The sequence below is a fragment of the Aspergillus terreus genome, genomic scaffold (assembly GCF_000149615.1).
Source record: "Aspergillus terreus NIH2624 scaffold_12 genomic scaffold, whole genome shotgun sequence".
In the NCBI taxonomy this organism is placed as follows: Eukaryota; Fungi; Ascomycota; class Eurotiomycetes; order Eurotiales; family Aspergillaceae; genus Aspergillus; species Aspergillus terreus.
The window spans coordinates 74,521-97,495 of NT_165935.1; the positions used below are offsets into that span (position 1 = coordinate 74,521).

At 55.2% G+C, this 22,975-nt stretch overlaps 8 protein-coding genes across 8 annotated transcripts; 4 read left to right on the plus strand and 4 right to left on the minus strand.

The window, feature by feature from the left end:
• Nucleotides 1-341: 341 nt before the first annotated feature.
• cit1 (citrate (Si)-synthase CIT1) lies at nt 342-2,181 on the plus strand (the record flags this gene model as incomplete). The annotated part of the gene is made up of 8 exons (XM_001216611.1): nt 342-458; nt 537-601; nt 664-748; nt 810-857; nt 912-972; nt 1,026-1,581; nt 1,637-1,937; nt 1,993-2,181. The coding sequence occupies 8 exons, from the start codon at nt 342-344 to the stop codon at nt 2,179-2,181; spliced, it is 1,422 nt and encodes a 473-aa protein (XP_001216611.1).
• Nucleotides 2,182-3,174: 993 nt separating this feature from the next.
• On the plus strand, nt 3,175-4,346 carry ATEG_07991 (putative mitochondrial DNA replication protein (Yhm2); the record flags this gene model as incomplete). Its single annotated transcript, XM_001216612.1, has 5 exons — nt 3,175-3,253; nt 3,313-3,337; nt 3,402-3,420; nt 3,475-3,571; nt 3,670-4,346. The coding sequence occupies 5 exons, from the start codon at nt 3,175-3,177 to the stop codon at nt 4,344-4,346; spliced, it is 897 nt and encodes a 298-aa protein (XP_001216612.1).
• Nucleotides 4,347-5,485: 1,139 nt separating this feature from the next.
• On the minus strand, nt 5,486-7,079 carry ATEG_07992 (ubiquinol--cytochrome-c reductase subunit 2; the record flags this gene model as incomplete). Its single annotated transcript, XM_001216613.1, has 4 exons — nt 5,486-5,581; nt 5,640-6,481; nt 6,564-6,738; nt 6,828-7,079. The coding sequence occupies 4 exons, from the start codon at nt 7,077-7,079 to the stop codon at nt 5,486-5,488; spliced, it is 1,365 nt and encodes a 454-aa protein (XP_001216613.1).
• A 532-nt stretch (nt 7,080-7,611) lies between these two features.
• ATEG_07993 (putative DNA directed RNA polymerase III subunit Rpc82) lies at nt 7,612-9,717 on the plus strand (the record flags this gene model as incomplete). The annotated part of the gene is made up of 3 exons (XM_001216614.1): nt 7,612-7,677; nt 7,776-8,651; nt 8,707-9,717. 3 exons carry the CDS (start codon nt 7,612-7,614, stop codon nt 9,715-9,717), a joined length of 1,953 nt encoding a protein of 650 aa, XP_001216614.1.
• A 623-nt stretch (nt 9,718-10,340) lies between these two features.
• On the minus strand, nt 10,341-12,515 carry ATEG_07994 (phosphate-sensing transcription factor PHO4; the record flags this gene model as incomplete). Its single annotated transcript, XM_001216615.1, has 3 exons — nt 10,341-10,873; nt 10,933-11,959; nt 12,030-12,515. 3 exons carry the CDS (start codon nt 12,513-12,515, stop codon nt 10,341-10,343), a joined length of 2,046 nt encoding a protein of 681 aa, XP_001216615.1.
• A 909-nt stretch (nt 12,516-13,424) lies between these two features.
• Nucleotides 13,425-15,789, plus strand: ATEG_07995 (uncharacterized protein; the record flags this gene model as incomplete). The annotated part of the gene is made up of 2 exons (XM_001216616.1): nt 13,425-14,322; nt 14,375-15,789. 2 exons carry the CDS (start codon nt 13,425-13,427, stop codon nt 15,787-15,789), a joined length of 2,313 nt encoding a protein of 770 aa, XP_001216616.1.
• An 806-nt stretch (nt 15,790-16,595) lies between these two features.
• hsp90 (chaperone Hsp90) lies at nt 16,596-18,758 on the minus strand (the record flags this gene model as incomplete). Its single annotated transcript, XM_001216617.1, has 2 exons — nt 16,596-18,440; nt 18,498-18,758. 2 exons carry the CDS (start codon nt 18,756-18,758, stop codon nt 16,596-16,598), a joined length of 2,106 nt encoding a protein of 701 aa, XP_001216617.1.
• A 1,489-nt stretch (nt 18,759-20,247) lies between these two features.
• ATEG_07997 (NTF2 and RRM domain protein) lies at nt 20,248-21,976 on the minus strand (the record flags this gene model as incomplete). The annotated part of the gene is made up of 3 exons (XM_001216618.1): nt 20,248-20,538; nt 20,600-21,583; nt 21,656-21,976. 3 exons carry the CDS (start codon nt 21,974-21,976, stop codon nt 20,248-20,250), a joined length of 1,596 nt encoding a protein of 531 aa, XP_001216618.1.
• Between the last annotated feature and the right edge of the window lie 999 nt (nt 21,977-22,975).

A 22,975-nucleotide genomic window follows, 5' to 3' on the forward strand; every position in this document is an offset into this window, starting at 1 on the left:
GGGGACAAACACAACCCAAAACATGTTCAAGCTGCCGATTTTCTCTCGGTAGCCCGGACAGCCCGGGGCCACGGGCCTGCCGTTACCATACTGTACCGATTTCCGCCATTGCCAGCCCGCCTCGCCGATCGTTACCGTACAGTCCGCGTACCGGCTGTATGGTGACGGTCAGATGGAAAAGAAAAAAGCGACCGCAAAAGAGCTTCTCCCGCGATTTGATCCTTCTTCCTCTCTTCTCTTCCCTTTCCCCCCTTTGTTGTGTCCTTGTTATACCCTCCTCTCCTCTCTTCCATCCTTCCCTTCAAACAGTCTATCTTTTTTAGACTCTTGTTGGATTCGAAATGGCTGCCTCTCTCAGACTCGGAACTTCTGCCCTTCGCTCTACCACCTTGGCTGGAAAGCCGGTGGTGCAGTCCGCTGCCTTCAATGGCCTGCGCTGCTACTCCAGCAAGGCCAAGGTACGTCGTCATACCACCTAAACGCCCGCGGTCCCAGCCTGAGATCCCGGCTAATAATGCTTCTTCGTCATGATATAGTCCTTGAAGGAGACCTTCGCCGACAAGCTCCCCGGTGAGATCGAGAAGGTCAAGAAGCTTCGCAAGTATGTCCTCTGACCGGCGCAAGGGGGTCGCATCAACAATGGCTAACCACGGAGTGGGATAGGGAGTACGGCAACAAGGTCATTGGCGAGGTCACCCTCGACCAGGCCTATGGTGGTGCTCGTGGTATCAAGTGCCTCGTGTGGGAGGTGAGTTACCGCAACGCTCTCACATGGTAGAGGGAAGGGAAGACAACTAACATCCGTCCAGGGTTCCGTCCTCGACTCTGAGGAGGGTATCCGTTTCCGTGGCCGTACCGTAAGTCCCGAGTGTCTTGGCTGCGTTTATAGTTCATGAACTCACCGCGGTTAGATCCCCGAGTGCCAGGAGCTTCTCCCCAAGGCCCCCGGTGGCCAGGAGCCTCTGCCCGAAGGTATGATTGTTGAGAGTGTTGGACCCAGCATTGCGGCGCTGACACGTTCACAGGTCTCTTCTGGCTGCTCCTGACCGGTGAGATCCCCTCGGAGCAGCAGGTCCGTGACCTGTCCGCCGAGTGGGCTGCTCGCTCCGACCTCCCCAAGTTCATTGAGGAGCTCATCGACCGCTGCCCCAGCACCCTTCACCCCATGGCCCAGTTCTCTCTTGCCGTCACCGCTCTTGAGCACGAGTCCGCCTTCGCCAAGGCCTATGCCAAGGGTATCAACAAGAAGGACTACTGGAACTACACCTACGAGGACTCCATGGACCTCATCGCCAAGCTGCCCACCATTGCCGCCAAGATCTACCGCAACGTCTTCAAGGACGGCAAGGTCGCCGCTATCCAGAAGGACAAGGATTACTCCTTCAACTTGGCCAACCAGCTCGGCTTTGGCGACAACAACGACTTCGTTGAGCTCATGCGTCTCTACCTGACCATCCACTCTGACCACGAGGGTGGTAACGTCAGCGCTCACACTACCCACCTTGTCGGTAGCGCTCTCAGCTCTCCCATGCTCTCCCTGGCCGCTGGTCTGAACGGTCTGGCTGGTCCTCTCCACGGATTGTAAGTCGTCTGGTGGATTGACGAAGTTGCGCTGGTGCTAATCAATTGACAACAGGGCCAACCAGGAGGTTCTGAACTGGCTCACCAAGATGAAGCAGGCCATTGGCAACGACCTCAGCGACCAGGCCATCAAGGACTACCTCTGGTCCACCCTGAACGCCGGTCAGGTCGTTCCCGGATACGGTCACGCCGTTCTGCGTAAGACCGATCCCCGTTACGTGTCTCAGCGCGAGTTCGCTCTTCGCAAGCTCCCCGATGACCCCATGTTCAAGCTTGTCAGCCAGGTCTACAAGATCGCCCCTGGCGTTCTGACCGAGCACGGCAAGACCAAGAACCCCTTCCCCAACGTGGATGCCGTAAGTGTTTCTGGACGACGTTTCGTTGACACATGTGATACTGACGGGTTGGCAGCACTCTGGTGTTCTCCTCCAGTACTATGGCCTGACTGAGGCCAACTACTACACCGTCCTGTTCGGTGTGTCCCGTGCCCTGGGTGTCCTGCCCCAGCTGATCATCGACCGCGCCCTGGGTATGCCCATTGAGCGCCCCAAGTCGTTCAGCACCGAGGCCTACGCCAAGCTGGTTGGCGCTAAGCTGTAAAGGGGTTGAATGAATGAGGCGAAAAAGGGTATTTTAACATTTCTTCACGAATCGAGCTCACCATCCTGTATTATTTGTTTTATATTGGGTTGAAATATTTTCCTTGATCTAGACTGGGAACTGTCGAGTGTTGGGGGTTTGTTCGATAATGTATGATAGGACTTGGTTCGAGCGGGCCTTGTAACAGCACTTCAATTCCATGTCATATTCCAATGATTGTTGCTTGGAGGTGGTTTAATTGATTTCACGTGGTACGTGTAAGGGGAACATCAGGATCAGTAAGGCGCTGATGAAGGGATTTGGAAAGAGACTACTCTAATCTCGGAGTCGTCAATGGGAACCTAGCCTCGGTTGATGCAAGGACTACGTATACTCCGTAGATCTACGGAGGACGGGACTGATCCTGGACGGGGACAACTGGAGATACTCCGAAAGGAAGTCCGAGATAAGTCACTAGTAAAAGGGAATTAACGTTGGGGGAGCCGGTTTGCTCCGTGGATTCAACTGGAGGGCCTCGGGCCAACCACACCGCCCAGTCTGTCCACATCGGGTTTAGCGCGTCCCCAATCTCCGGCGGTCTCTGCTATTATTGTTTTTCAGGGAGGAGAACAACGCAGCAGCCTCAGGAACGCTACTATCCAACAGACACTTCCATCTCTTCGGTGAGTCTCACCCCCGTCCCTTTTTCTTTCCTGCATACTTCTCTCTCTTTTCATCTTCTTCTCTTCTCTTCCACTCGCATCCCCAAGTCCCAACTCTCTCAAGTCCCCTTCGCTCCTCTGAAGTCTTCATCACAGCCTTCCGAAAGCTTTCCCCACATCTCCATCTACATCTCCCTTATCTACCTCCCCCTTCGCAACACCTCTCGACGCACCCTATTCTGGTCGTGTCGTACTCCCATCGCTCTCTTCTTTCTTTCTCGTGATCCCTTAGGCGACGAAGCCCCCTAATCCCTTGGTCAGGGCCCCTTTCAGCGCTCCCCAAGGTTCTAAGATGTCTACCGCTCCCGCTGATATGGCCACCACCGGCCGGAAGCTCGAAAAGAAGCCTGTCAAGTTCAGCAACCTGTTGCGTACGTGTCCTCCCTCTTGGATAACGTGAGGTGCACCGTTCTAATCGTTCTGTATACAGTGGGCGCAGGATTGAACTTGTTCGAGTAAGTCCCCCACCGTCCACCCCCATAACCGATCCAGACCGAATCATGCTGACTTGCGCACCAGGGTCACCTCCTTGGGTCAGGTACGATTTTCTACGTTCATTTAAAGCCCCGACCTCGCTGACACTCATACATAGCCGCTGGAAGTGATCAAGACGACCATGGCCGCCAACCGGGGCGACAGCTTCGCCGGAGCTATGGCTCGGATTTGGGGTCGTGGCGGGATCCTCGGTTGTAAGTGGTCCCATTTCTCCCTCTTGCCCCCTCGGCCTAGTCCCCGAGCCCCCAAACGCCTGTGGGGTACCGGAGCTGACCCGGAATCATCGTCACAGACTACCAAGGTCTCATTCCGTGGGCCTGGATTGAGGCCTCCACCAAAGGCGCTGTCCTTCTCTTCGTCGCGTCTGAGGCGGAGTACTACGCGAAGCTGTTCGGTGCCCCCGACTTCCTCGCTGGTATTTCCGGTGGTATGGCGGGTGGTGTGGCTCAGGCCTACGCTACCATGGGCTTCTGTACTTGTATGAAGACGGTGGAGATCACCAAGCACAAGATGGCCGCCCAGGGTGTCAAGCCCCCCAGCACCTTCGCTACCTTCATGGACATCTACCGCAAGGAGGGTATTCGTGGTATCAACCGCGGTGTCAATGCCGTCGCCATCCGCCAGACGACCAACTGGGGCTCTCGGTTCGGTCTCTCCCGCTTGGCGGAAACTGCCATCCGCCGCGTGACCGGCAAGGAGGAGGGCGAGAAGCTGGGCGCTATGGAGAAGGTCCTGGCCTCCGGTCTGGGTGGTGGTCTGTCCGCCTGGAACCAGCCCATTGAGGTCATCCGTGTCGAGATGCAAAGCAAGACCGAAGACCCCAACCGTCCGAAGAACCTGACGGTCGGCAAGGCCTTCAAGTACATCTACGAGACCAACGGTGTCAAGGGTCTCTACCGTGGTGTGACGCCCCGTATCGGACTGGGAATCTGGCAGACGGTGTGCATGGTGGCTCTTGGTGACATGTGAGTTTTCCCTTTTCCCCTTCCCCGATTCCTTCACGGGCGATCCGCCCGTGACGGAGGAGGTGGTGGTTTGACAGCCATTACCCGCGATCCTTCATGTGATAACCGAGGAGTGAACTCGAGCTAACGTGTGGGTCTCCGTTGCACCGAATAGGGCCAAGGAGGCAGTCGAAAAACTGACCGGCGAGAAAGTCACTGCTAAGCACTAGAGAAGGTTTGAGATACCCTTCTGCCATGCACGACCTGTGTGGGTGAATGAGTAGATTGTGAACATATCGTGTATTATTGTCCTTGATGGGAGAAGAGCCTTGGGTGATAAGGATGAAGACAAAACCTCCGGTTGTTCATGCTATCCGGAATAGAGAATAACTAGAGTAATGATTTACTTGTTATCTTGTACACTATGAACTACTCCGTACAGCTTGTTGTTAGTCGGGGGCTGCGTCTTCCCAATTTACCACGTAGACAGTTAGCAGTTCTCTTCATGACCGTCAGCTCTCTACAAGGTCAATCCAACTCCGAGGTGGTCTGTCGCAATAGGCACCGGCCTTAGCATTGCAGATCAAACCATATGAGTAGCTTTCGGTCCTCTGAACTGACATCATTGAACAGACAGGTCAATCGGAAAATTGGAGCTACTCCGATCCTCGGAGTATTCCTTACTAACAAAGGCTATGCGGTTATATGCCTCCAAACCTCGATCTACCTATGAGGTGGGTTTCGTCGGTCTAATTATTCATTGCGACGCGGGCGCGGTGCTCTTAGGAAATCCAATAAGTGAACTGAGTGATTCGAGGTGCGCGAAATATATACATGAAAGACTTGGTTGATTGCAGTAGGTCTAGACACCCATTCCTAGGGACTATTGTAGATATGTCTATCTGGTACTTGGACATGTTAGCGCCACACGCTACATTATTCTCTACAGACCGAGCCCAGGCTCTTATGGCTCGAGAAATGCTCATAACAGAACAACGTCCCTACGACCAGTGGAACAAGACAGTATATAAGGTACACTTGTATTACAGACACACAACTACACCCACATCACAAAAGAGAAGAAAATATCTGCGAAGGTCGATCTAGACACATGAGAAGGGGCGACGCTTTTTCCAAGTCACTCTAGTATGTATTGTATACATTTTACACGGTCAGACCGAGGTCCTCGCCGAAGGGAAGCTGGTGGAGATCTCCAACAGCGGCGACGGAAGCCTTGCCGGAGAGGATAGACTTGGCGGCCTGTGAAGAGTATTAGCGATGAGTTCTGATTGTGAAAGAATTATAACAAAAAACTTACATCCTTGACCTGGGCCTCGGTGACGGCGTCGAAGCTCTGGGCAACCTCGCTGAGCTGGGCGATCTTGCCGGTGTTAAGGAGAGCAGAGCCGGTAGCCTCCAGACCGGTAGAGAGGGTCTCGGCGGCCTCGAGGGCACGGAACTTGGCGAGGGCGGTGGCCTTCTTGACATCCTCGGCGGCGACCTCACCCGCAGCGGCCTTCTTGAGAACGTCGACGACGTTCTTGCTGGCGGCGGCGACCTGGTCGGCCTGGCCGGAGAGGCTGACGGAGAGCAGACCGGCGTCGGAGTAGGAGAGGTTCTGGGTCGAGGCACGGAGCTGAGAGAAGCCCTGGGTAGCCTTGGACAGGAGGGTGAAGCCAGGAGTCCACTTGATGGTGGACTCACCACCCAGGAGAGCTGCGAGGACGGAAGCCTCGGGCTTGTAGCCGGAGGCACCGAAGGCGCTGGAGCCAGGGAAGGCAATCACAACGGCGTTGCCGGCCTTGGAAGAGATACGCTGCTCACCACCGTAGTACTTGGAGGCGGCAGACTGGAGACCACCGGCGCTGGGGAGCTCCTTAAAGAACTGACCCACCCACTTGGAGAGCTCAGCCGAGTTGGAACCGGTGCCAACGAGGGCAACGTTAGACTTGGAGAACGCCTTCTGAGCGTACTCGGCGATGGCGTCGGCGGAAAGGTACTTCTCGAAGGGCATGTTGGTGGAGGTAGTAATGCTAGCTCCCAGACCCTGGTGGAAAGCCACGGCGTGGGCAGCATCAAGAGCCTGAGCCTCGGGGCTGGCGGCGAAAGCCTGCTGTCTGTACTTAAGGTGCTTGATCACGATCTCCTGCAACTCGTGGACTGGAAAGCCGTGTCAGCATCGAAATATTAATTTGATATGTGCCATCACTGGTGATACGGCACGGCTGTCTGTCCAACTTACCAGCGAACTTGGACTGAGAAGCAACCTCGGCGAGCAGCTCCACAAAGTAGGGGAGGTCGTTGGCGAGGTACTTGGCCGTGAGGACGACATTTTCGCGAGAGTGTGTCGAGGAAACTTCACCGCCCAGCAGTTCAACCTCCCGAGTGATCCGCAATCCTGAGCGCTTGAGGGTAGACTGTCCATTGGAAGAGTCATGAGTCAGAGTTGATTGAAACGGATAGAGTAGAGCCGATGAGAGCGGCCATTGGGACAGTAGCGACTCACCTTGAAGGCGAACTCGTCGAGGGCCTCGGCGAAGCCAGGGAAGGGCTGGTAACGGGAACCGGCCTTTGCAACCAACGCCAGGGTGCCGGTAGGACCAGCGGTCTCTCTGTTGGCAACCTTCACACCAGAAGACTCAGAAACGTCAAACTGAGTGGCAGAGGCCATGCCACGGCGGCCACTGGCGGCGGTGACAGAGCACTGCTTCTGGAGCGCACGGGGCGCATTGCGGGCGAAAGAGGACCGCGACAGCATCATCGCATGTGTGGACAGACCGATTGAAGGAGGAGAGGAAGAGTAGAAGGAAGCCTGCAAGGCTTGACGACAATTGAGGGGGTGGTGTGGCGGAAGAGAGCAGGAGAATGCCGCTGGCTGTCGACGGGACGGGATGGAAACGATGTCTGAAAAGCTTCAAGATGCCGGGCGGCCTTGATTACTCGCCTCCTGATTGGCCCGCATCGCGAGTGCGGGCGGAACCGGCTTTTCCTCCTCCTCCGGGTCACGTGGAACCACATGACCACGACCCCACGTGAGCCGGCGCCGAAATAATGCTGCTCGATAAGCTTCAAAAAAATACCCTGAGATTCCGATACAGTCATCCTTCCCTTCGTCTCCGGATTGCGGTCGTTGTGCGTCCCCTTCCTCATGTCCCCTTCTCGGTGACAATCATCCCTTCTTCTAGAGAATTGAACCGGCCCGGCGTTCTCTAGAAGCGCAACCATGGCTACGCAGGTATGATCAGTGATCGTCCCCTCATCTCTCCCCTCGCTGCAATTGCGACTCTAACATGTCTCAGTATATTGCGGAGCTATGTACGCTCCTAGTAGAAGACAACTTTGGGGAGCTTTTTGGGGTATGTGTACCTTCCAATGTCTTCTCTCGTCCTACCTTTCTTTGACTCTTTCCCTCCGCCCCTCCCCCTCACTGCAAACTAACTCTCATGCTCCCCAGCATATCTTCGCAACCCTCATCCGCTATGACCGCCTCACTCTCCCACGCCTGAGATTATATTCCAAACTGCCTGATGCCCAGCTCCGCCGAGGGCTGGCTGCCATGGTTCAGCAGCACCTTGTCTACCATTACACGTCCTACGAAGAAGGCGTTACGTATTATGAACCGAACCTCCAGTCCGCATACTATCTCATCCGCGCCGGGAAAATCCTAGAATTCATCGAAGAACGACTGGGCAAATATGCCGCAACGGTCATGTCGACAATCATGTTCCTCGGTCATGCTCAAGTCAGCTACCTCGAAACCCTCCCAGAGCTGCAGCCGCAGGCCCCGACCGCCGTCAACGGAAACCATGAACAACCGGAAAAGGAGATCGAAGGCGAAGGGGTCGAAGGTGAGGGAATTGAAGAAGAGGGGCACACCAACGGCGTCAACGGTGAAGAGGCTTTGGAAGAGCAAGAAGAACAAGCGCAACCGTTCCTCCTTCATCCCACCCTGAAGGCGCTCGCAGCCCACGGTTACATACATCGTGTCCGGGAGGCCCACTTCCAAAGCTATGCGGATAACGTCTTGGATTGCGAGCGGACGATCAAGGCCAGAGCTGACATCAAGCAAATGAAGGGAAAGAAGCTCGAGGAAACTGTTCTCGAACTGACAGCCGAAATGCTCCGGGAACGCCTGGACGGGGATCTCACACACGGCCTTGTCTTTAACGGTGTTCCGCGCGGCGCTAAGCGACGACGTGGCCCGGGTGGTGCGGAGAGATCCAACAAAAAAGCACGGGTGGACTACGTCGCCGTCGATGAAGACGAGGAAGAGGAGGAGGAGAATGAATGGTCGGAGGACGAAATGGGGGGTGATAACATTCCTATGGAGGTAAACGGCTCTACTTCCTCTTCCCGACTACCGGACTCACCATTTTATCAAACAGAGTGGAATCACCGTCCGAGTCAATTACGAAAAGCTCGACGTCGCGCTCCGCAACCGTCGATTTCTCGAGCTCGCCGAGCAGGATTGTTCCGCTGCCACGATTCACGTCTACGAATGTCTCCTGCGACGCATCGAATACAAAACCAAACAGTGCCGGGATACCCCCGAAATCCCCCGCGAAGGCGAAGAAGGCAAGCAGTTCGCTGCCCCGATTAGTTTGGCCGCCATCGCCGAAGACGTCGACCCCTCGGTGGACCTGGCCGGGTCAATAGGCCCCATGGATCCTTCCCAGGCCGTCAACCGGCGCGGAAAGCGTCCGTTGGACGACGGCGTGAACGGCACGCACCACGACGGCCCTAACGGCGCCTCCTCTGACGGCAACCGGATCTACGACGTCGGGCAACACCTGGCCCTTCTTTCCGAGCCGCCGCACAACCTCACCGAGAAGAAAGTGGTGGCCAACCTCCCCTCGTGGACGGTGGAATTCCGAAGCCTCGCTTGTAAGCTCCGTCATCTGGAATTGGAGCGGATGATTGAGGCGCGATACGGCGATGTCGCACTCCGAGTGGTTCGCGTGCTGCATGCCAAAGGCAAACTGGACGAGAAGCGTCTCCAGGAAATCAGCCTCCTCCCCTTTAGGGTTCTCCGTCAAGTACTGGCTAGCATGCAAGCGGGCGGGTTTGTTGATCTACAGGAAGTTCCTCGAGACGCACAGCGCCAGCCCTCCCGTACCATCTACCTGTGGTTCTACGACCCTGATCGCACGCGCGCTAGTATCTTAGAGGACACATACAAATCAATGTCCCGGTGTCTACAGCGGCTGCGGTTCGAACGCAACCGGCTCAAGGAGTTCCTCGAAAAGACTGAACGCAGCGATGTCAAGGGGAACGAAGAGCGATATCTGTCCGAGGCCGAGCTGACGTTACTGGAGCAGTGGAGGGCCAAGGAGGCGTTGCTGCTGGGGGAAGTCGCTCGGTTGGACGAGATGGTGGCTGTGATGCGGGATTATTGATTGGGGAGACCATTTAATGAGCGAACTTTGGAAATGTAAAAGTATCATTACGCGTGCATCTTTCATGGCGCATCTTGGCTTGAGGATGCGCCCAATATCATAGCGACATTTGTTTACCACTGTACGGAGGTTGACCTGATGAAGATCGATGATTGATTGTACTATCCACAAACAATTGCGTCGTAGACGCGCAGCCATTACGTAGATAATAGAATATCTGTAGAGAACTAAGAGACAAGCAGCAAATTCGAAGCGATCTGAACAATCTTATCCACAAAGCTCCTCCTCCAATAACGCCCTGACAAACAGGATCAACCAGTAAACCGTTTTCGACCAATTCGAAAGAATACAGCACAAGAACCAGCAACACCAAGCAAGAAAAAGACGAGTGCCACACGTAGAAGAACATTGCTCAAATACAGAAACACAGCCACCCATCTCCCATCCATCTAAACCAATCCTTGTAAACTTTGTATATCGAGAAGAGAAATCAAGGAATCAGATGCATCCCGTACATCTAAGCACCACTGGGGATGTTCTTATCTGTCGTAAAGCATATCACGTATCATCGGACTTTGTCTCCTGGTATCCGAGGCGGAACCAAGCGTGGCTCCAAGGCATCCCTACGAGCTTTCAATCGCAGAGCCGTTGGTCTTTGTCTCCGTAGCCTTGGCCATTTCGTCGCTCGGCTTTTTGGCTTGCTCATTTCCTGGGTCTTTCGATTGGGAACCGGTCGCCGCAGAGGGATCCTTGGCGAGACGTGCCTCGGCAGCGTCCAGCTTGCCTTTGGTCTCTGCGAGCTCTTTCTTCAGTGCCTTGATGTAATCAATGGCCATTTCGACGGTGCTCGCTTTGCTGATCTGCTGGTTTGCAGACTTCTCCTTCTCCTTTTCGCCATTCTTCGGGGTGCTTCCGGCCTCCTTGGCGTTCTTCAGCTGGACGAAGGCTGGCGGGATGAGAGACTCGATCTCCTTGAGAGCATTGTTGATACGGTTTCGACGACCTTGTTCCGCGAGTTTGTGGTTGGTCCGTTTCGAACTCAGGTTCTCCGCAAGGGTCTCGGGGTATGAAACACCGGGAAGAAGCGTTCCATCCAAGATGTGCTGGTAGTTGGACTTGGAAGCCAGGTAGAGTGCGGAGGTTTCGCTTGAAATGCCTATTTAGAGGGGTTAGCGCAATTCATTTGCGGAATAGACATTGAGCGCGGGAACTTACTATCTCCACGGACCAACGGCTGTATGTTAGGGCTAATTTTCGGCCGTAGATTGGGACTTGGCTGTGCAGAGCTAAGACTCTGTCGCTTTCTGCCGATGGGCCCAAGCTTGGGGGTGTCGGATTTCCTGCCCACTGGCCCACTAGGGGACGGCATTGCGAGGGTGCGGGGGCTGGGGGCCGTCGCCGACCTGGCTTCTACGGTAGGAGTCCCATTGCCAGGCGTGATAGCCGGCGATGATGGGTTCTGATCCCGCAGACTTGTGTCAATGCGGGTCACCTGGGGTCGCGAGAGGTGGGTGGTCGGCGTAGCCGCCTCGGGAAGAACGACATCTTCCATGACATCGTCATGTGTTTCAGGCAGAGTGGGTGTGAATTGAGAGGCAGGCTGGCTAGTCGGTGTGGGCGGAGCGGGTTGCGACCGCTGAATGCGCATCAGCATGGCCGGGGTCGCCGGCTCACTGGTTCGTGACTGGGCAGACTGTGGCGCAATGGCCGGGGATTTGCGCGCTGGCGGAAGGGCTGGGGGAGGCATCAGAGGTTCCGAGAGGGGTTCCGGGGAGACTGAGTCCTGACCGGAGCTTTCATTGCTGCCGTATCGCAAGTTACTGGTCGAAGGATTCTTGGCCTTTCCGTTGGCCTGGTCCTGGCTCAGGCCGTTCAAAATTTCGTCGGAGTTGATGTTCAGGAGCGACTTCTTGCGAGTCTGAGGCCGGACCGAGGGGGATTGTTGTTTCTTGGCCCGACTGGAGAAGGTCTTGGTGGTGGACGGCCGTCGACGATGTTTCCGCATCAATCCCGGGGACGATGGGGCTGACGAAGTGGGAATGGCATTGTCCACTGGCGACGGAACGAACCCCATGTCGGACATCTGCGCCTGATGAAAGGGGTAGCCATTGGAGGCATTTTGGGCTTCGAGGGCGGGCGAGGTCAGGGGGGTGAAGTATTCCCCGGGGATGGTGTATTCTGGCAGTCGGAATTGCGACTCTAACGGGGTCATAGCTGGAGACACAAGGGGGGTGTAGAGAGCCTGAGTTGGAGCGGGAGCGTGCATTAGCGGATGCAGTTTGACGGGGACGTTGCGATGGGATGCGGCTTACCTGTTCCTCATTCATCCGCGCATAGCGGTCGTACATCTCATGGGAGTCGTCGACGCGCTGGGGGTAGGTGGCTGCGTTGCCCTGTAATTCAATGCTGTTGGGGGTAGGAGGAATCATGGGTTGGGAGTGAGGAATATAGGGCTGGGAGGTCGGTTGGTGATGCGACTGCTCCATCTGCGGTTGCGCGGAATGGTGTTTCTGCGGGTAGTAGGCCGGGGTCATGGGGGCGGCCGTGTAGGAGGGATCGACGGAGAAATCGCCCATGAGACGATTGTACGACACGGGATCGGTGTCCATGCGAACAAGATGTTGTTCCTGAGTCGCAGCGGCGGTGGAGCGCGGTGGAAGAGACTGATGCTGGTGGTCGGTCGGTCCGTGCTGCCCCTCGAGATCGGAGAATTGCATTCCAAACTCGAGGAAATGCGAGAAGTCTTCCTCCCCGGTGGAGGGCATCTCCGACCAGGCGAGGGAGGGATCTTGTTCCATGATTGGTTTCGACTGATCTATTTCTGCTTTTGGGTCGTCTTTTTCTTCCCCAGCGAAATGGAGGGAGGGAGGGCAGGGAAGATATCGGGTGTTCTGGTGAAGGAGCGACGAAAAGACGAACGATCAACTAGACGGATTACAATCCATGATGACGGGTTGGGAGATGAGGAGATGAAAGAGGAGAAGAGGTCTGGCGAGAAGAGAGGAGGATACGGGAGAAAAGAGAGAGACAGAGTGGTGGGAAGAGGAAGATGGATGGGGGTCTGAATCAGTGGTTCTCTTAGTGGGGAAGCAGCGGGGAGAAGAAAAGAATTCGGAGGCTTTTCTGTTCATGGCTTTCTATCTACTAGTTACTAGTAGTACTCCTACGGCGATTAATGCAGTCTAACTATTAGTGATGCTCTTATAAAATACCCTTTGTTTCTTCCCTCTTCCTCTGTTCTGCCCTCCCTCCTCTTCTCTGTCCTCCGTAGAGTCTTCATTTGGTGGCGAGTGGGATCGTCGACAGGAACCAGGGTCGTTCGTATCGTGAAGATTATTTCCGCGGCAGTTGCGCTTGCGACATTTCCTGGGTCAGGGTCTCTGGTTCGATCCCTGGTTGATTCTGGAGAGAATCATGACCGTCTCGTCTTCCTGACGGTCCAAGTCCCCCGAGTTTTGCCCGCAAAAACCACTAAGATTGTTCGGTCGTCTGCTCCGAGTCCATCCAACTAGTCTCTTTAGCCTCGCCTTCGCTTATTTTGGCGGCGGACGCTAGCCTGGTTCCACGTACTTTTGGCTCGCATCATGATGACTCGGTTTCAGACTCATTTCTGGCTGGTGGTAGTCGTACATAGGTCACTATATACATAGGTGGATGGAACCAGGTAGTATAAGTAGTGTATTGCTTATTCAGGATTTATGTAGATGATGACTCAGCTGGATACCCCTCGCAAGTCGCTCTACGTCAACGGCATCAGACGACCTTCGCCCGCAAGAGATGCCCATCTCTGCTCCCCTCCTCATGCTCATGTCCATCTCCATGTGCTTACCACTCCATCGAGCACCATGAGGCCTGTCCCCGACATCTCCGTCCCTAACTCCCGCAAAATCTCCAGCGACCATCACCACCAGCAGTGGATCGACCCCCGCAATACCGTCCCCACGAGCTTCTTTCTGTCCCACCGCTCGCCCGATCTCGACTCCGAGGTCCTCTCCCCGGGAGAGCCTGATGCATCCCACGACAGCATGTACGGGGTCGAAAGCCTGGCCGACACCACCAACCGGGCCAGTCTAATGTCCTCCTGGTGCGACTCCGAACAGTCCAGTCGCAAAGCCGATTCCGACCCTACGGGTCCGTCCGAACCGCAACAACCGCAGTCTCCCACCACCAAGTCGGACGGTGAAGAAGAGTCCGCGCCTTCGCGACCATTCGCTCGCCGCCATTCAACCATAAAACCCGTGGATTCCCTGCTTCACTCCAACCGTTCCGAGTCACCCTTGCCCATTCCCGATCTCCCGTCCCCGCGACCCTTCACTCCGCTGAATTTCAGCAATCTTGAAGATGCGCCGTCCTTGCCGAGTAGCCCCAAATCTATCTCCAATCAGTCCGCGAGAAATCTTGACGACATATCCATTGCCGACGATATGAGTAGTCAGGCGGTGGCATCCGGAGAGGAGGACAATGAGTCCCGTCCGGTCCCCGACCTCGGCTCCGACAACTCCTCTCAGTTGATCATGCCCATGATCAAGATGCCGAGTCGGAGACCGTTTACTGACCATGGGAAAGCATTGGGTCGGCTGAAATTACTCATTGCGGGCGTGTCAGGTAAGCTTTCGTTGACCCATCTTGCGGGAAATATATACTGACAAGAGCATAGGCTCGGGGAAAACGTCCCTCCTCAAATCCATCGTCCAAGAATGCGAGGATATCGTGCATGTCGACTCTTTGCCTTCCATCCCCCTCTCACTGCAATCTCGGCACTCCCGGCCCTCGCGGTCATCCCGGCCGCACGACATGCCAACGGTGGTTTCGGAAATCTACGCCAGCACCAAACCGTATCCCCCATGGTGGTCTGATCTGGAAGACTCCCGGGTCCTGCGAAGAAGGAAGAGTACCGGAGATGTGGTTCTCGAACGGAACATCTGCTTCGTGGACACTCCGAAAACGACGTTGAGTCGTGCTGGACAGACCGACGCTGTTCTTCAGTATATCCGCCAGCAACTCCTCCGCGCCACCACCTCCCTTCATTCCTTCAACCACGATTTCCAGAACTTGCTCGCCGGTAATGGTGGGGCTCAAGTCGATGCAGTTCTATACCTCATCTCCGAAGACACTCTCCCATCTGACATCGACTGCATTCGCAAGCTCTGCGACTGGACCAGCGTGGTCCCAGTCATATCAAAGTCAGACCTCCTCACGGCCGACCAAATATCCGCCTTGAAATCCATCTTCCATAATAAGGCACACGATGCGGGGATTTCACCCTTCCTCTTCGGCGGCTCCGGCGCCCAGATGCCGTTTGCCGTATCATCTGCCAAGTCAACCGATGATGACGAAATGGACGCGAGCACTCTAATGAGTCCAGACTACGTCCAGCCGCTTGTACCTTCAGAACTACCCTTACTAGTCCAGAAACTCTTCGACCGCGAAAACATGGCCTGGATCCGACATTCCACTGCCAAAAAACTCTCCCAGCGTCAGCAAGACCAAGCCACCCGACGTCAGGGCGTCCCACAAACCAGTCTCCTCTCCCTTGCCCCCGGCTCCCGTAATCATTCCCCGGGGTACACAATGGCCCGCATCTCCGATTACACCCGACACGAAGAGAAAGAGGCCCGGCTGCACCTGGCGAAGTGGGCTTCCGACCTGCAGCAAAGCCTCCAGAACGAAAGAGAGCGGTACGCCGCGCTAGCCCGGGGCGAGCGCGCCGTCTGGCTGACCGAGCGACTGGGTGAGTGCGTCGTCGACGGATCTCTCGTTCCCATCACTCAAACCCCCGGCTTCTCGGGTCTACGGGGACCCGTGGACAAAGCCGGTGGAAACAGCGTCGTCGTCCGAATGCAACAACACGGCCAGCAGGTGGGATACCAGGTCGCCCGGATCAGTCCGCACGACCCGCTGGGTCTCGTCCAGTGGTCCGAGGATCTCAGACGACGCGGCTGGGCCATTGTCCAGATCGTGGGCAGTTTTGGAGTCGTCGGGGGTCTGGCCCTGTGGCTTGCAAAGACCTGGGGGTTTCCCTCACGCAGTCTCTCGGACTGGAAATTCGACTGGTATGGGGGTAGTGATTAGTGAGCTCACAGGGTCACTGGATATGTCGAAAGAGGATGAATTCGCTGGACCGGATCCACGCAACTTGTCCTGGTGATGATGGCGTCCTGGGTAACGCTGCTGTTGTCGATAACTTGTTTCTCACATATTTTTTTGCACTTTCGCATCGTAAGGGGTTTGCCGTCAATCTTTCATGTTTAACGAGATTCTATTTCATGTACGACCCTGGCGTTTCTGACTTCGTCTTGGTTATCTCCTCCCTTATATCTGGAGTTTGCCTTTCCTGCACTAGTGGCGTCCCGATTTCTCAACAGTGATCATTGAACCATAATTAACAGCCAGGAATCCATACATCTATCTGACAGTTGCTACGCGTATAGCTACGTAGAGTGAGCTGCCATCTGCTGTTCACCCAGCCCGTGACAGCTAAAGAATAAAGCATACATACACTTCTATTGGTATTACTACGACCGAAAGATCAACGAAGAAGATTTAATTCAGTAATCTACCATCTCAGACCGGACGAGCAGGTCCAAACCCGCTATCCGACCCGAGAGAACCGAGAAAAAACGCTCGCAACGCCGAAAGTCCCGTTTTAATCATGGCAACCATCAGACAGAGATCGCAAACAGACCGAACGCACAGCGGGTAGTTTGCCCGGTCCGCAAGCAATCCCAGACCGATCACAGGATATTGACAAGATACCGAGAGCCGAATGAAGTCGTAAAAGCATTGATCTTCGTTTCCATCCTAATTAAAGGTAAAAAAGAACAAAAGAAATAGAGACATTAAAGAAACAGCCATGTAAAAGAAACACATCAAATCGTTTAGTCAACCTCCTCCATGGAGGACTCGCCGGTAGCGGCAGCGGCGGGAGCCTCCTCGGCGGCCTTCTCCTCGGCAGTCTCGGCCTCCTCGTCGACGTTCAGACCGAGGGAGACCAGCTTGTGGATACGCTCGGCGAAGCTGGCGGGCTCCTCGATGGTGAAGCCGGACACCAGGAGGGAGGTCTCGAAGAGGAGCTGGGTGATGGACTTGACGGTGCGGTCGCTCTCACCATCGGTCTCAACCTTCTTCTTGAGCTCCTTGATGATGGGGGACTTGGGGGAGATCTCAAAGGTCTTCTTGGAGGACATGTAGGAGCTCATGGAAGTGTCACGAAGGGCCTGGGCCTTCATGATACGCTCCATGTTGGCGGACCAACCGAACTGGCCGGTACGGATGGCGCAGGGAGAGCCGATGAGCTTGTGGGAGACAACGACCTTCTCGACCTTGTCGCCGAGGATGTTCTTGAGGCTCTTGGCGAGACCCTCGAACTCCTTCTCCTCCTTCTCACGCTCGGCCTTCTCCTCCTCAGACTCCTCAAGCTCGAAGTCCTTGGTGATGTCGACCAGCTTCTTGCCATCGAACTCCTTCAGCTGAGTGAAGGCGTACTCATCAATGGGGTCAACCAGGTACAGAACCTCAAAGTTCTTCTGCTTGAGGCTGTCCAGGAAGGGAGACTTGGCGACGGCCTTGATGGACTCGCCGGTGATGTAGTAGATCTGCTTCTGGTGCTCCTGCATGCGGGTGACGTAGTCGGTGAGGGAGGTGGCCTCGTCACCGGACTTGGTGGACTGGTAGCGGAGCAGCTTGGCGAGGGTGGAGCGGTTCTGGGCGTCCTCGTGGATACCGAGCTTGATGTTCTTGCTGAAGGCAGAGTAGAACTTGTCGAACTGCTCACGGTCCTCGGCGATCTCGGTGAAGAGCTCGAGGGTCTTCTTGACAATGTTCTTCTTGATGACCTTCATGATCTTGTTCTGCTGCAGGGTCTCACGAGACAGGTTAAGAGGCAGATCCTCAGAGTCGACGACACCCTTGATGAAGCCGAGCCACTCAGGGATGAGGTCGGTGGCATCGTCGGTGATGAAGACACGGCGGACGTAGAGCTTGATGTTGTTCTTAGTCTTCTTGGTCTCGAAGAGGTCGAAGGGAGCGCGCTTGGGGACGTAGAGGATGGCACGGAACTCGAGCTGACCCTCAACGGAGAAGTGCTTGACAGCGAGGTGGTCCTCCCAGTCGTTGGAGAGGGACTTGTAGAAGGCAGCGTACTCCTCCTGGGTGATGTCGGCGGGGTTGCGAGTCCAGATGGGCTTGGTCTTGTTGAGCTCCTCCTCCTCGATCTTGCTCTCCTTGACGGTCTTGGTCTTCTTCTCCTTCTTTTCCTCCTCCTCGTCGACCTCCTCGACCTTGGGCTTCTTCTCCTCGTCCTCCTCCTTGTTCTCCTCGGCCTCCTCATCGGGGACCTCCTTCTCGGTCTCCTTCAGGACGTGGAGGTAGATGGGGTAGGAGATGAACTCGGAGTGCTTGCGGACGACTTCCTTGATACGGCTCTCGTTGAGGTAGTCGGTCTGCTCATCCTTGAGGTGGAGGACGATCTTGGTACCACGGCCGAGCTGCTCGCCCTCGGTGTCCTGAGTGAGGGTGAAAGTACCACCGGCGGCGGACTCCCAGACGTACTGCTCATCATCGTTGTGCTTGGAGACGACGGTGACGCGGTCAGCGACCAGGTAGGCGGAGTAGAAACCAACACCGAACTGGCCGATCATGGAAACATCAGCACCAGCGGAGAGGGCCTCCATGAACTGCTTGGTTCCGGAGCGGGCAATGGTACCCAGGTTGTTGATGAGGTCCTGAAATGAGTCAGAGAATGCTCGAGAGAGACGTTACCCAGATAGAGGAGAACTTACAGCCTTGGTCATACCAATACCGGTATCACGGATGGTGAGGGTCTTAGCCTCCTTGTTGGGGATGATGTCGATGCGGAGGTCCTTGCCCGAGTCGAGCTTGGAGGGGTCGGAGAGGGACTCATAACGGATCTTGTCCAGAGCATCGGAGGCGTTGGAGATGAGCTCTCGCAGGAAGATCTCCTTGTTGGAGTAGACAGTGTTGATGATCAGCGAGAGCAGCTGAGAGATCTCAGCCTGGAACTCAAAGGTTTCGGAAGACATGGTGAGGTATTCTGTGGAGGGGGATTGTTAGCTGAGAACCCCACTATGTATACAGAGATTTCCAATGAAGCGAGAATGTCAATCACGCAGGATGACTTGGAGACAGAAAACTCAAGATGCTCAGTCAAGCGGGCAGAGAAATCGAGTCTGTTTCTGACCGAAGAATCTCGATGAAGGGCAAATTGCCAGCTCTAAGAGCTGTAGGCGGGGTAGGCGAAAGATTGGTGAGAAATGGATGCAACTTACAGAAGGAGATCGTGAAAAGAAGTCGTAATGGGATGGAAAAAGAGGAAACGGTGAAATAAATCTGCTCGAGAGCAGAGATTGAGATGGATGGAGGGAGGTAAGTGAGGAGTAGAGGGAGAAGAACAGAAGAAGAATGGGAAAAGGCTGGCGGGAGAAGAAAAGGAAGCCGGGGCGGAGAAGCGTCCAGGCAATTAATATGCACAAAAATTCGGTGCGGGCGTTTCTACGGCGATCCAGCAACTTCCACGCTCCGCCCTTTCCACTGTCTTCGATCTGATCGCCCGGGTGATCGAATCTTCCGGATGCTGGGGCACTTCGGTATCCTGGGCAATTCAATCGACTCGTTTGATCGACTTTCTCTGCTTTCCCAGCCTATTCTGGCCATCAATTCGCACTTCTTCGATTCATCTCGAACCGGATCCTGCCTGAGGCTCTTCATCTAGAACGTTCCGCTCCACGACCCCCGCGGGACCAATCAAGGTGGCGCATGAGACACTCCGCCTTTGCTCTCCGCCAGAAGGTTCCATTGCCTCCCTCTGTCTACGGAGTAGTTAACTACCTGTACCGTCTGCAATGTGATGGACGCCAAGGTTAGATATGATTGACAGCATACCCGCCGGGCTACAAATACACCCCAGAGACACACCATCCACATGACAGGAAAAATAATACAAACAAATCCGTGGTGGGTCACCCTGCCTCGTCTTCACCGCTTCCACCTCCATCCCAAATATGTAAGCCTTCCCATTCATTTCCATATTATCTACATCGTGGACACGCCTATTCCACCCGGAAAGCAGACGCGAGAAAAGATCACATGTCAGAGTATGGTAATGGATTGGGAGTTTCATAAACAATATGGCCGATCAAAAAACAAGGGCGAGGCGAAACAAAACGAAAACACATCAAAAAGCACACGGAGCTGGCTATGCGAGAAATAGGAAATGGGCAATAAGGTCATGGCAACACAGTGATAGAAACAAAAGTCATGGATCACAGACCAAGGAGGAAATCGGAAGAGGAACAACTTTTCCAACCGCTAATATGCACTGTGACGGGGGAGGGCCACGTAACACATGTCATTATCAGTAAAAGGAAGTAATACATGCCCTGGATCACTGTAAGCATCGAAGCCTGTATGCTGAGGGCGAGCCAGGATGAATGGGCGAATAAAAAGTAACAGTTACGGAGAAATGTAGAAGAAAAATGCATGCGGCGTAACGACGATATCACGGATTCATGATTAAGCGGCCGGGGCCTGGTTGCGACCCTTGGCATTGACGTTTCCACCACGACCACGGGGAGCAAAGCCGCCCCGGCCATCGCGCTGGAAACCGCCACGGCCCTGGCTGCCGGCACGGTCACCGCGGCCACGACCAGCACCACCCCGGCCGGCGCCATAGGCGCCACCGTAAGCGTTGGCGCGAGCGCGACGCTCCTCAACAGAGATCTGCTCGGTACCGATCTGGTGAGGGTTGGCAGCAACCGCAGCCGCATAGCCCGCGGGATCAGCGAACTCAACAAAGGCGCAACTCTAGAAACGGGGAAGATTAGTGTACAGATCCCCACTTTGGATTGAAAGAGTGAGAACATACCTTGGTGCGGTTCACGTCGAAATGCTTGAGCTTTCCAAAGCGAGTGAGGGTCTGGCGAAGCAAGTTGGGGTCCACCTTGTCAGTAACATTCTTGATGTAGCCAAGAGTGTTCTGCTCCTCGTTCGAGCGGGATTGGTTCTTCTTGTTCTCCTGACCAGCGGTCTGCCAGCCAGATCCGTCATTGGAAGAGGGCTGACTAGCGGGAGTGGGCTCAGGGGCCGGGGCGGCAGGAGTGGCAGCAGCCGGCTGGGGGACGGCCGGAGCAGCAGCGGGAGCAGGCTTAGCCGGGGAGACGGGGATGGCGGGCACAACAGGAGCGGACGCGCCCGACTTGGACGCGATGTTGGCCCAGGTCTTGGGGAGAGCCTTCGCGGGAGCGGGCGCAGGAGCAGGGGCAGCCTCCTTCGCAGGGGCGGGGGCTTCCTTCTGCGCGGGCACCGCAGGAGTGGACTCGGGAGTGGCGGGCTTCTCGGGCTGGACAGCTTCAGGCTTGGCGGCGGCAGCGGGCTGGACAGGAGCCTCTGACTCCTTGGTCTCGGTGCCGTTGGTCTGCTCCGCAACCGCCTTGGCCGGCACCTCCTCGCCGTTCTTTTCGGCCTCCTCAAGCTTCTCGTCCACCTTGGCCGCGGCAGACTCAGTGTCCACCTGCGACTTCTCCGCGGCGGGAGCCGGCTCGGTCACGGCCTGGGAGGGCGCCTCCGCTGGAGTCTCCTCAACAGGAGCGGGGGCGGCAGCGGGAGCCTCCTCATTGACGATTTCCTCTTCATCAACCAAAAAGCGGAAGATGTCGTTGAGGACGTAGTACCCATTGGGCTGCTCCGCAAGCACGAAGGTCTGGACGAACTTGCGAGAAGCCTCGCCCTTGTTCGAGATTTCACCAATGACGGCGATCAGGATGTTGTCGAACGAAGCCTGAGAGTCGACGTTCAGAACGCGAACCTTGCAGTCCTGGAAGTCGAGCTCCTTGATCTTTTCTTGAATCGCCTACACCCGCACAGACAATGGTCAGCAATGGGATGGGCTGCGGGTGAAAACGGCAAGGGACGATGGACTCACCTTGGTGCCCATAGCAATGGTAACCGTCTCAGCCTCCGTACCGAAGATGAACTGCGAGCGCCGAGAGTAGAACAGGTGCAGTTTCTCCGGGCTACGGCTCATGTTGGTGTAATATTGTTCGACGAAGTACCAGCCGACCTCATCCTTGGAAATTCCATTCTTCTGCTGGTCGGCGGGGGGAGCATTGGTGGGAGTGGAAGACTGTGCAGGCTGGAAGTTGGCCGCATTATTCATGGCCGCGTGAGTGTGGTTGTAGGAGTCGTGGTAGGCGTGCTGAGCAGGGTAATTGCCGTTCATCGGAGCTTGAGCGGAGTCGGCCATTATGTCGAGGAAAAGAGAAGAACGGAGAAAAATTTCTAAAGCGGCGAAGGTTCAGAAATAAATGCGATGGCGAAAACGAAGGCCTCTAAGCGAATCAATAAGAGGGCAAAAGATCTAAACCCAAAGCTTTTCTTCTTCGCTGGACTGGAGCGGGATGACGGCCAACCGGTTAGTAGTGGACGTTGGAAGGCCGAGAGGGAATCGGCCGGGGAGGAGGGACCACGACTCACAATGCGAAACAGAGAGAACAGAGAAACCGGTAGAGAAAACAAATGGCAGAGAAGGACCAAAGGAGAAAAAGATGAGGTCCGCAGAGAGCGCGTGGGAGTGGTTGCGGGCGGTGACGGTGAATGAGAGAGAAGATTCTTGTGCGATTTCCAATTACTCAAAATCGCAAAGACAAAGCGGGTGGTGAAGAATTCAAAGATGGATTGAAATGGAATAGGGGACGGTGGACAATCCGATGAGATCAGCGATGGATCGAAGACGGGAAAAATGGTAGAAGGAAGGGAAGAAGAATTGTGTGGATGATGTGGGAGTGGAAGTGATGGTGGTGAGGGAAGCTGTTGTGAAGCTGTTCAGGCGAGTGAGGGAAAGACCTGCGGCTGCGGCAGACACGGACGACGGCAAAATCCCCCAACTTCGGGTCGTTTCAGTGCGTCCGCTCCTAGCGTCCCCTTACCGCCTGCCCAACTGGGCCACCAGCCAAGAGACATACATCATCATTAGGAATGAATCTGATTATTACAGTCAATCACACCGTTGGAATCTATAGACATTTCGGAAATAAAGCGTTCCACGTACAGGAACCCATATACACACAGGTGCGCCCAGAGAGAGTCATGCAGCAGAGAAAACAACCGAGAGCAGCGATCGACCAAGACCAATCAGTATCTAATAGAAAGAGAAGACGCGCAAAAACAAAGCTCAAACGAGGGGTATGAGGAAACAGGGAGACTTCTCATCGAGAACAGCGGTAGGTATCAATCAAACTCATCC